Below are 12,183 nucleotides of genomic sequence, written 5' to 3'. Positions count from 1 at the left end.
TGTAAACCGCCTTGGGAATTTTTTATGGAGGTTGTGAATAGTAAGAGTTTAAGTAATTGGATAAGCTGTGATTAAGGCTGTGGGAGGTATAGAAAGAGAAGGGAGGAAAGAGGACACATAATCCTCCAGCCATGATTAAGATATGAGGAACATTACGTCTGCACCAGCCAAATTGTGCATTGGTGGCAAGCAGCACTCATCTAATTTTGAATTTTGATTATGTCTCCACTTCAGATCAAGCAAGCACAAGATGAAGAAAGGAAACAATTAATTCAACTTAGGGATATTTTAAAATCTGCACTTCAAGTTGATCAGAAAGAGGTGAGCATGTAGGGTGATAACTTCTGTAATGGAAATATTATGAATACGAAAGCCTTTATTGGCATTAAAAAGGAAATCATGCAATGGAGACTTCCTTGCTTCCCTCTCATGAAGCTATTACCAAGCGTATACCGGAACTGTGGATTCTTTGAATTACTCAGGGAGAGTTCAAATATCATGTTTTGCATGCAAGTGATGGCTTTTGGAATGGTTCCCAGAGATGCATACAAGTGAAAAGCATTTTTGGTTCAATGTCATACTGATGCAGTTTGTTCAAGGACATCCTGTAAACTAGATAGTGAATTTTTGTTTTAGAATCACACTTGAACAAATTGTATATATACAAACAAAATTGGGACGCATTAGAAAATGCGCCCTGTGGAAACAAAACATGACGTTGCGACTAGTACTCTTTCAGATAGTGTGACCAATTTCTGGATCCACTAAGTGCGTGTCTGAGGTGTTAAGGAACAGATCGATGTAAGCTGCTTTAGGTCCCCATTAGGGAGAACGGTGGCATATAAACAAAGATAATAATAACAACAATAAGTTGGGTCAGGAAGGAATTTTCCTCCAGGCCAGATAGGCCAGGGATCCTGAAGGTTTTTTGACTTCCTCTGGGCATAGAGCAGGGCTTACTGGGGGAGGAAGGTAGTTATGAATTTCCTGTGTGGTGCAGAGGGTTCGACTAGGTGACCCTTGAGGTCCCTTCCAGCTGTACGTTTTTTATTTTTCTCTTGGATCCAGAATTCTTCCATCAACTGTAGATTTTAATATTTTTTTTAGACTGCTTACATGCGTAAGATAAGGAAAAGGATCCCTGCTCCCTCTTGTGTGCCTTAGTTTGTAGAGTGTGCTTGAACAGTAGGTTAATGAACATGTCCACTCCCCTCTTAAAGCCTTCCAAGTTGACAGCCATCACCACATCCTGGGGCAGGAAGTTCCACAATTTAACTATACATTGTGTGAAGAAATACTTCCTTTTATCTGTTTTGAATCTCTCACCCTTCAGCAGATGACCCCGCATTCTGGTATTATCCACTCTCTCCATACCATGCATAATTTTATAAACCTCTGATGAATTTGTTGGCAGTTCATTGTTCTGTTTTCTGTGCTGTTTTTCTGTCTTTCTCAGATCTGATTTTTGGGAGATTTTTTAAAACTTAAAATGTTATTGCAATGCCAGGCTGTGTCAACAGTCAGTGCATAGCTGAGGTTTCCCTGAGCTGCTGCCGCTTTACATATTCATGCCTTCCTTCACCTTTCAGCATAATTAAGTACTTCCTGTTCTTCCATGGGTCTGTTGGTTTCTTGAGTATTTGTGAATCAATTGTAAAATCTTCCCTGGGGTGTGGGGAAGGAGGCTTACTTTTGCACTTTGTAGCTTGCTGAAACAATTGCTCTTTAAAACAAAAATGTATGATTGTTATTTAATAATTTCTATGTAGTAATTAACAATAAAAATTATGACCAGTGTCTTTGGCTAGCTACAAAATATAAACGGGCAGCCCAGTCCTGAAGGGGGGGCTAGATCCGTGGCAGCTGGGAGCGGCGCAGCCACACCGCCTCTTCAGAGGCTTCCCGGCTGCTGCAGAAGCAAACAAGGCTTTTAAAAATATTAAAATAGAAAAAAGGGGAGAAATCCCCCATTGCCTACAACAGGGCCGCACCACCAAAAAAGGTGGGACAGCACTTCCGCAATGAGAGGGCATTCCCAGAGCGAAAGGGGTGAGGAAGCTGCCTAACGGCAGCTCCTCCCCCAGGAACACCCCCCCCCCATGCCGGTGCAGGCTTTCCCTTCTGGAAAATCTCTGCTGGCATGGCTGTGCTAGCGGCGGGAACTGGCAATGCTTGAATGCCAGCATGTTTGCCTCCATGCCGGCGTAGGTGCCACCTTATTCCTTGATAAGGTGGCATCTATGCCGGCACGGGGTCACGCTGGCTTCTAAGGAGCTTTGCCCCTCCCCTTCAAGAGTGTGCTCAAAATGTTTAAGCCCTCCACCTTCCATGAGTCCTGGGAGAAAATCAGCCAGCACCAAGTAAAAAGGAAGTAATTAATTTGCCTAAAAACAACAGAATAGAAAGAAAATCATAGGGAGAAGTAGGACATTTTCTGAAGGGTACTTACAGCAGGGCCTGGCATGTGGCTGGATTGATGGACTAGCAGCTGGGAGAACCAGGTTTCAATTCTTATTCTTCCATGGAAGCTCACTAGGTTACCTAGGGCTAGTCACACACTCTCTCTCTGTCTAACTTACCTCACAAGGTTTTTGTTGTGAGGATAAGGTAGAGGAGTGAAGAAAGACATGATAGGTCACTTTGGGTCCCTGCTGGGGAGCAAAGCAGAGTATAAATAAATAAAATTAAAATAAGCATACAATACAATTTTTCTCATAGTGATGGATTTTAATGAGGTTATAGAGCTATATTAAGTGCCATATAGAAGCCCAGTTTCATTTCTACTTCAAACTAAGTGCTGAAAATCCAAACACTCAGCAGTGTGAAACAACCCTCGTGTGAATAGTACCTTAAAGTGAAAAGTTGTCTGAACCTTGAGAAGTGCTTGGTGAAAAATTCAAAGATACAACCAGCACATGTGCAGTACTTCTTCACATGCGCATATAATTTTGCTGGGCTGTGGCTTTAGGTACTGAAGGAGGCAGAGGTTGAGGCAAGGGGTCTTAGGAGCATACTTCCTTTTTGTCTGAGCAATGCTTATAATCCAGAAGTAAAGCAGATAGAAAGAACCTTGGATCTAATTTTGTATTGCTTGTATTCTATATTTTCTACTTGGTAGATATAAAAATATATTTCAGATGGCTTTCAGTTCTTGATTGCACCAGTAGGGTTGCCAACCTCTAGGTAGTAGCTGGAGATCTCCTGCTATTACAACTGATCTCCAGCCGATTGAGATCAGTTCACCTGGAGAAAATGGCCGCTTTGGCAATGGGACTCTATGCCATTGAAGTCCCTCCCCTCCCCAAACCCCACCCTCCTCAGGCTCCACCCCAAAAACCTCCCACCGGTGGCAAAGAGGGACCTGGCAATCCTATTCATCAAGTGATGTTATTTACCTCCATTCCACAAAAAGCTTGAGCAGTCTACTTGAACCCATTAAGCCTCTATTGAAAGGACAGGACAACGTAACCATCCTGAACATTAATGAAACATTATCAGTGTTGAGCATGGAATCTAATGTGTGATATCTTGGCTACTGGTCCTCAAACCTGAGTGCATGGGCAAAAGAACACTCACAAATCCATAGTACAGCTTTAATATAACCTGTTAATGTTTTCCTCTGGTACATTGTCTTGTATGTTTTTATACCATAACTGATCTTCTTTTCTTTCTAAAATGCATTTGCCTTTTGTGACCGAAGTCTAGGAGAGTAAGTCCTTTTAATATTTTTGAAGTAGTACATTGCTTGATTTGTATGTGCATTTCAAATAACTAGGGTTGCTTTCCTAAAGTGTCTGCCCAGTTCTTTCTCCTGCTTTGTGTTCTCTAAATTGTTGGAACATGTACTGGCTGCTTAATACGTACTAGAAATTGGATACAAGCCAAATGTGGAAATTGGATACAAGCCAAATGTGAAAAAAAATATTCTGCTAAAATCCAGTTGCTTGGCTTTTCTCTACCTAGCATTCCATCAGAACTCTTTGTGTTGTGTAGGATGTTCAGCAAATCCATTTGTATATAGATTAGTGTCATATATTGTTTCAGTTATGCAGTTATTAACTGGCTGTAATAGCATGTATTCTGTTTCCATTTATGCAAAATATGGTTTACGAGGAAAAACGTTCTAAGAAAATGAGACTGCTGTGGGGGCCTGTTGTGTTTGCCATAGTTTAAAAGCCCTGGTTCTGGATGCGCTTGACTGATGGAGCAAGCCGTGTTTAAATCAGTGGGATTCGCTGACGAGGAGGCGAAATTTCAGGAATCAGAGCATTCGTTTTAATAGTTTCAGTTTCTAGACTGTCCTGAAGGATCTGGTGAGATTCTTCATAGCTTAACTCATTTTGGTTTTTAAAGGATGTTACCTGAAAACTCATCAAGTGTATACAACAGGATTGCAGCATTGTTACAGGTGTGAATTTTTTCTGGGAAACAAATTGCTAAATGTTTGTGTTAGTGCGCTAAATGGGGTCATGGGATCTTTCCTTAATTGCACTGTATCATTAGCTCAGTGAACTATGGAACTTGTCTGCAGTTATTATTGGAATGTGATATGTAGGCTGGTGCCATGGAAGGTAGAGCAGAGCTTTGTAGGAAGTCTGGAACGGTATTTGAAAGAAGCTCTTGAAGGCAGTCAAAACAAATATTATGGAATTAGCTCATTATACTGTTCACAGCTGGGAAAAAGAAGTTGTGAAGGTGGGGAGTTTCAAGGGTATGGATGTTGTCTGGATTTCAAATGGCTCTTTTTTGCCAGGCGGTAGAAAAAGCAAAAGTTGCTTAGGCATTGTTTGCAATTTAAGCAAGTCTCGGAAATGTGCAGTTATTTTATCTGATCTCTTGTAATGAACAAGAAGCAAAATGATGGGGTGAATTCTGAGAAGATGAAGCTGCAACTGGGCAGGGGCAGAGCATTTTGCTGTAACCGGTTTTCTTCGCCTCTTTAGGATTCTCAGCTCCGTCAGAGTACCACGTACAGTTTACACCAGCCTCAGGGAAATAAGGAGCATGGCACGGAGAGAGATGGGAGCCTCTATAAGAAAAGTGATGGGTATGTGTCAGAGGGACTGCTGCTTTAAAAGGGTAGAAGACAGCTTGTGTTCTTGTGAGACTTAATTCCAGTTACACCAAAATTTAGATCATGATGTCTCTCATTTTTAAAACCAGAATCAGAAAAGTGTGGCAGAAGAGGAAATGCACAGTTAAAAATGGTTTCCTTACCATTTCCCATGGTACAGTAAGTATTTGTTTATAGTATTCTATACACACAGCTTGTTGCTAATACAAAAAAAAAGCCAAATTAGGCTGCAGCTATATTTATAGTTTGGAATCAGCTAGAGTCTTTACAGGGTATGTTCTGTTGAGATAACGATAACTTTTTTTTTTGTAAAGGCAACTTGGCAAAATTGCCGTGAGAATTAAACAATCTTGGCATAAAACCTTTCTTTAGTATGCTGCTGGTGGATTATGAAAACAACCAAATGCTTTACTTTGTTGTTAAAAATAATGAGCTTGCCAATTGGTACGCGGAGTTATCAGAAACATTCTGTGAAAAATGCTGTGTTAATGGTGGCATCGCATTTGGATCTCTAATGCACAGGGCTTTTAAAAAAATGCAGAGTGAACTAGAGTGAAAGATGCTAATTCAGCCTTTTTTACATGCAGCAATGGGTGGATTACTCCCATGCAATCTGCAAATCATTGTTGAGGAGCCGTAGGGAAAAAATGTCATTGATGTCAGGGTGGGTAAGAAAGCTGTCATGTGTGAAATGGCCCTGTCAGATGGATTTTAATTACGTTTTGCAAAGCAAGGTATTTTGTAAAAAGGTTTCAGTCAATGAGTATGGCAACGATTCTCCAAACTGGAAAGAAAAGTTAAGAGTAAGGGTTGTAGCCTCCATTCCTTTGGAAATGGATCAGAAAATATGAAGCATCCTTAGGTAGATGTGCCATTTTTTAAAGATGAATAGATGTAGTGTTCTTTCTTTCTGGATATAAGTATTTCCTTACTAAGGTCTAAATATGTCTAGAGGTGTCTCCCTCCCCCAATATGACATATGCTAATTTAATAGATTAGTGCCTTCTAAGCTTCTCTGAGGTTAACATTTTTAAGGCAGCTGAGAAAAGAAATGGAAAGAAATTTTAACCTGCGTACACAGTTGATAAGCCTCCTTTGACAATTACTTCTTTGTTGGGTATCATCCTGAGTTTGTGCAGTCCAGTGGTTCTGAATCTCAAAATGCATTCTCCATGAAACTCACCTGCAAGGTAGTACTAAAAGGCTGCTAGTCTTGTGTTTTACCAGCTGTTAAATATGGACCAAAGGCCTCCTGATTTCCATCTTATATGCAAGAACAAACATCATTATACAAATAGACAGGGTCATATCAATAAGAATAAATTTGTGTTTTGTGGGTAATACGTTGATTCATTTTCATCTTCAGAATCCATCTTATATTGTTTTGGAACATCAATGGATTCTACCAAGGGTCACCAGCTAGCTAATGTTAATTTTTATGTGACTGGGTTTCCCCCCCAACAGCTGTTGCTTGCCCTGAATTTCTTACTTGGGTACATCTTTCTCCTTTCAGGACATGCCTCAATTTCTTTCAGACAGACAGACTCAGTTGCCTCTTTTATGGCTTTTAAACTTTCAAACACACTCACTCATCCCAACATCCCATCTTTGCTCTGGGCCATAGAGCTGTTAAAAGTGCTTCCTTCTCTTCTGTAACTTGGTATGGTCATTTACAATCTTTGACCACGTGTTGTGGCTCAAAATGGTTTATTTTCTTTGGTAATGCCTGTGTTGTAAAGGTTATTATGAAAAAAGAGCTGTTGAGGTACGAGGTTGCCAGGGTTTCATTCCCATGAGGTGACCTTAATACTAGATTAAAAATGCCGGATTCCTTGGTGTGGTTGTGGTGCCTCAGTGGGGAATGAAAGGAACAGAACACATGCTTAGAAACTTAGAAACACTCCCTCCTTGGGATGTTCTGGGATCGAGCCGTATCTCAAATCAGACTCTGGGGTCACAGTGCATGAATTTCAGTACTTTTCTGGTTTGGTGCCATTTCTAACCTTCCAGAGTCACTTTCCAATTGTCTACGTTAGGCATCCCAATTTCTGCATCCTATTTATGGAGAAAATATGGTCATTGCCTCCTTCCTGTCCTCTTGTACTAGTTGTACATCTCTGTATCTTTGTGTTGGGTTATGCATCTTGTTCACAGTTGCTTGCATTTTGTGTTATTTAATTGCACAGAAACTAATTTGCTGGTGGATGACTTGTGCAAAGGATGAAGAAGATAGACACTTGCACACTGTGGCTTTGTCTTTCTTCTCCTAGCCCAATCGTAGTCACTCTGTGGCTCCCACAGAGCCATGTTTGCAGTTACCACAAAGCAAAAGACCCACTTTTACTTCTGCCCGGGGCATGAAGCCTGCTGCTTACTCATTCCTTCAGTGGCTCCTGTTTCAAGTTGGGAACCACCTGCCAACCACAAGCCTTAACAGGCCAGGGCCTTGCCCACTTTTCTGAAAGAAGAAGAGTTGTTTTTATATGCCGACTTTCTCTACCATTTAAGGAGAATCAAACTGGCTTACAATCTCCTTTCCAATCTGGTTCACCAAATTAAGAGTCCACTGCTCATGTGGAGGGAGTAGAGAATCCAACCCGATTCTGCAGATTAGAGTCCACTGCTCCTAACCACTACATCATGCTGGGGCAGGTGCCACACTTGGGGAATGAGGCCCAGAAAGGGCTATGGACTTTATGGATTAGAAATGTAGAGCTCTCTTCCCCCAAATAACTGCCTTGTAAATATCCCCATAGTTACCGTAAGGAAAAGCTGCACCTCTTCAAGTTACTATATTAATATTGTGCAATAAATTCAGTGTATACAATATGGGTAAGATGCATGTGCATGAAAACAACAGTGACTAACACCTCATGTACTGAATGTATTGCGAAAAAATCGCAAACGACAAGAGAGGGAGACGAATGAAAAGGGTCAAGACAGACTTGAGACGGAAAGGGGTGAAGGAAAAAATCTTCAAGATCGGAGTTCAAATACTACGCTGCCACCCTAACCAAGGCAGGACGAAAACTGGGCTTCCAGTTTCCTGTCTCTTCCCAGGGAGACAGGAAGTTAGAAAGTATTTTGGTACTGCTTCCCTGGGCACGTGATGATAATACCCACGAATCACAAGATGCCCTTCGCCCAGAACTGAGAATAGATGCTTGGCATATTGTTCTTAGAAGTGCAGCAGCCAGGTGAAGACAATGACTGGTAGTTTTTAGGGGCACACCCTGTAGAGTGTTTGTGTGTGTGTGTGTGTGGGGGGGGTTATGTTGTGCTGCCTTATGGCCATGTGAGCCAGTGCTTCCTCCCATGCATTCTGCGATGATTTGCTAGCTTGGCACTGAAGCAGGAGACTGAGCCCTGTCCTGGGTTCTGTCTCCTGTTAACCGAAAGCAGCATGGGCTGGTGATTTGGAAAGGAGGATGAAGCCAACGGGAGAGGCCATTAGAGCTTGCCATCTCAGCTGCTGGTTTAGAGAGCCAGAGTGGTGTATTGGTTAGGAGCGGTGGACTTTAGTCTGGAGAACTGGGTTTGATCCCCACTCCTCCACATGAGCAGCGGACTCTAATCTGGTGAACCGGGTTGGTTTCTCCACTCCTACACATGTAGCCAGTTGGGAGACCTTGGGCTAGTCTCAGTTGTCTCCAAGCTCTCTCAGCCTCAACTACCTTACAAGGTATCTGTTGTGGGGAGGAGCAGAGAAGGTGATTGAAAGCCGGTTTGATTCTCCTTAAAAGGCATATAAAAACCAACTCTTCTTCTTCCTCCTTCTCCTCCTCTTCCTTCACCATCTTAGGGGCTCATGGTCTAAATGAGGTGTTCACATTGTTTAGCTGCCTATCAACACACACACATACCTATTGGTAATGACTAGAGGCAGATTACAGAGTTTGTTGCTGTCAGTGGACTTTGTCCCTGCAAGTAGCACACAGTGGTAACTTTTAGTGTGTAAACATGAGCTCTGGCCATTATTCTTGCCTCGATCCATCATTGGTGTACTTCTCTCTTTTCAATTGTTAAGGCAGCTGCTGTACTCTGAAAAAAGGCTGTTGTTACCAAGAAAAGTGATGTTGACTTATACATTAAGGAATCAAACAGGAACCTTCCATTCTCTGGAAGAGAAAAAGAGGAAGAAATGCTGTGTTTGAAGAATGCTTTTCTTAACAGGCACTGACTTCTCTGTTTGCAGCCCTGACATGATGTCTCTGTGGTGTAATGTTTTGGGATTTTGCACTGATGTAGCAGTTGGTCTAAGCACTTGACTTACTGATGCAACAGAGCCCTCTGAGTTATGCTCCTAATTAACGGCCATGGAAAGTCTGGCCAAATAAGAGGCCATCGTCTTGTTACTTATTTTGGTTCATAAACTTTATGTTTGGTTGTTTGTTTTTTAGCTGGAAGATAAAACTATGATTGTGCTCTGCAGGTTGTTTCCATTTATACCTACTGTATTTGAGTTAGGTTTTTGGTCTAAAGTGTTCAATTAATATTCCTTTCTAGAAGAGACATTGACCTGGTTCCAGATTAGGTGTGAATATATTTACACAAGTTTTGCTTCAGATTAAAAATGCTTTTGCTCATCAAGAATAGATGCTAGAATTTTTTTTTTAATTTGAGAGAGAGATAGGAAGGAAGGAAAGAGACTTCATAATTTTTGTCAGCGTTTTCCTTCTCCGTTCGTTGGAAAAAAATCTGGCTTTACTGTCAAAACGTGCCACTAATACTGTTTATGTGTGGAAAACAGCAACGGACTATATACATTTTTCCTGTCAAGGGATCTTTTTGGAATGACTCTGTCTTGTGTTTCTACGGCAACGTTTTATACGTACCTTTTAATGTTAGTTTTGTCAGTGGCTATAACTATTTAACCATCTCTAGCCTTGCAGATCAGCTATAACATCACAGACAGCCAAACGTAACCTGTAATGCTCAGGTCTAATGTTACAAGAACCACATGATTCTTCCCTGCCCTGCTGGACACACTGCAAGAATACAGGCAGCTTTGATTTAGGCCAAGCACACCTTACTATCAAAGCACATGAACTCTGTGCCAGAGGTGTCGAACTTATTTGTTACGAGGGCCGGCCAGATATGACATAAATGTTGCTCAGGGGGGGGCGAGCCATGCCTTGCCAGCCCAGATTGAGACTGGAGGGGGTGGTTATTATTATTATTATTATTCATTACATTTCTACCCCGCTCTCCCCAACCCGAAGGTCTGGCTCAGAGCGGCTCGTGGGCCTTGTGGGCCGGATAAGAGCTCTTCAGGGGCCGGATCCAGCCCGCAGGCCATATATCTGACACCCTGCTCTAGCTGTCTGTAAAATGTGGCCACAGGAAAATGGCCTCATGTTTTCTCAGAATTACACTAATGCCTCAGGAGAGCACCTGAGAGGTGTACTTGTGCTTACAGAGGGACATCCATGTGGAATTTCAGAATTATGGCATGTTTATCCATCCATGGTATGTGAACTACCAAAATGTTTCTGGAGTCTCACATCTTTCTCTCAATACACGTATTGAAGCTAGGAAGGGGCAACTTAACCCAACCCTTATCGTGTAGAGGGCTCTACACCAGTTGCTTTCACTTCCTGTTACTTATCTTAAAACACACACACACAACTGAATACAGTACTCACCTGTTTTGTGAATTTCTGTGGGTATACCTTGGATGTACAGTAACTCAGTTGCAGGAGGGTTGACCCTTCCAAGAGCAACTTGTAACTGAAAACGCCTTTATTCTTTATGCATTCTTACTAAGGGATATTCCTTTTTGTTTTGTTTTTTCTTTAATTAGGCAAACCGACCTCCTGCAAAGCTCAATCTGTTAACTTGCCAAGTGAAAACAAACCCAGAGGAGAAAAAATGTTTTGACCTCATATCACGTAGGTTTGTTGTTCAGTTCCTTAGGTATTTTCTGTCAGGCAGTTTTACAGACTTCCATATTACTTCAAAAAAACAAAAACAAGTCATTATTGAGATTCCAAAATTCATACTAATATATTTGGAGTACATTACTGTTTACTGTTTTGCCTTTTTTTTATATGGGTCATGTGTTTGTCAGCAAAAGCTCTTTGTTTCTTCGTCTCAGTTTTTGTTGTTGGATCTGCCCTTGGAGGCAACGTAACCAATTGGATATTTCAGGTATGGCTTCCTGATTTGAGCACAGAAACGGACCTCAAAATGATTAATGTCTTAATGTTATGTGTTTAGGACTGCGGTCCAAGAGATTATGAATCAAGTTATGTCATTATAAATGATTTAAAATTGCCATTGCGAATTTACTTGAGGTTAGGCTTTTTCTCCATTCAGAATTGGAAATGACATCACAATTTATAATAGGTTAAAACCCATCTCTTGTCAGGAAAGCTCCACTGGCCATGCCTGAGGTACTGCAAGATCCTGGCATGCTGGCACGATTTCTAACTGCTGAGTGAGAATTAACAGCCACAAAGCAGATTTTCTGTGAGGGAAATGAAAGGTCATTGCTACTGATGAGGAATCTTCTCACATAGCCAAGGGGACAGCAAAGAAAGGGATGGGTGGCAAGAAACGTTGGGTGGCCAGGTCACTGTAGGGCAGGCCCGAAAGTCTGGCTTTCTTATATGAATTTGAACTAGCTGACCCATTTAACTATCCGAATAACCATGGAGGCAAAGGCACTGGTCGTATTGTGTTTGACGCAAATTCCCTTTTTATCATTTCATTGGACTTTAATTATTTGTCTGTTTTGAGGAGTTTACCTTTAAACCAAAAATTGTGAGAATAGTACCATAAGTGTGGCAGGACTGGGTGTCTCCTGGGCACCTGGTATTACTGAGGCCCCTAGCAAGCTGGGTAAGGGGTCTAGATTCCATTGGTCGCCAAGCACATGCCGGACTCTTAAGTCAGTTCTGTTAGCTGTTTATTCAGATCCTCATACATACTGGGTGAGGAAGTGGTCATCCACACCCTTCCTGCCTCATGGCTCACAAGATCCCCTCGCTTAGGTACTAGCTGGAGATTTCGTGCTATTACGACTGATCTCCAGCCGATAGGGATCAGTTCACCTGGAGAAAATGGCCGCAATGGCAATTGGACTCTATGGCATAGAAGTCCCGTCC

The 12,183-nt window shown here is 41.8% G+C and overlaps 1 protein-coding gene across 2 annotated transcripts in view; it reads left to right on the top strand.

Annotated features, from left to right (window-relative positions):
* Nucleotides 1-12,183, top strand: part of ASAP2 (ArfGAP with SH3 domain, ankyrin repeat and PH domain 2) — a 107,873-nt gene that overhangs the window by 68,006 nt on the left and 27,684 nt on the right. For both annotated transcript variants that reach the window (XM_056856097.1, XM_056856096.1), the window contains exons 9-12: nt 235-321; nt 4,944-5,047; nt 5,164-5,233; nt 10,878-10,965. In XM_056856097.1, the coding sequence (XP_056712075.1) occupies nt 235-321; nt 4,944-5,047; nt 5,164-5,233; nt 10,878-10,965 (349 nt within the window). The remainder of the gene's footprint in view (nt 1-234; nt 322-4,943; nt 5,048-5,163; nt 5,234-10,877; nt 10,966-12,183) is intronic.

This window comes from Euleptes europaea, chromosome 10, assembly GCF_029931775.1.
Source record: "Euleptes europaea isolate rEulEur1 chromosome 10, rEulEur1.hap1, whole genome shotgun sequence".
In the NCBI taxonomy this organism is placed as follows: domain Eukaryota; kingdom Metazoa; phylum Chordata; class Lepidosauria; order Squamata; family Sphaerodactylidae; genus Euleptes; species Euleptes europaea.
Note: the sequence above shows the minus strand (reverse complement) of the source record. Positions and strands in the feature narration are given on the sequence as shown.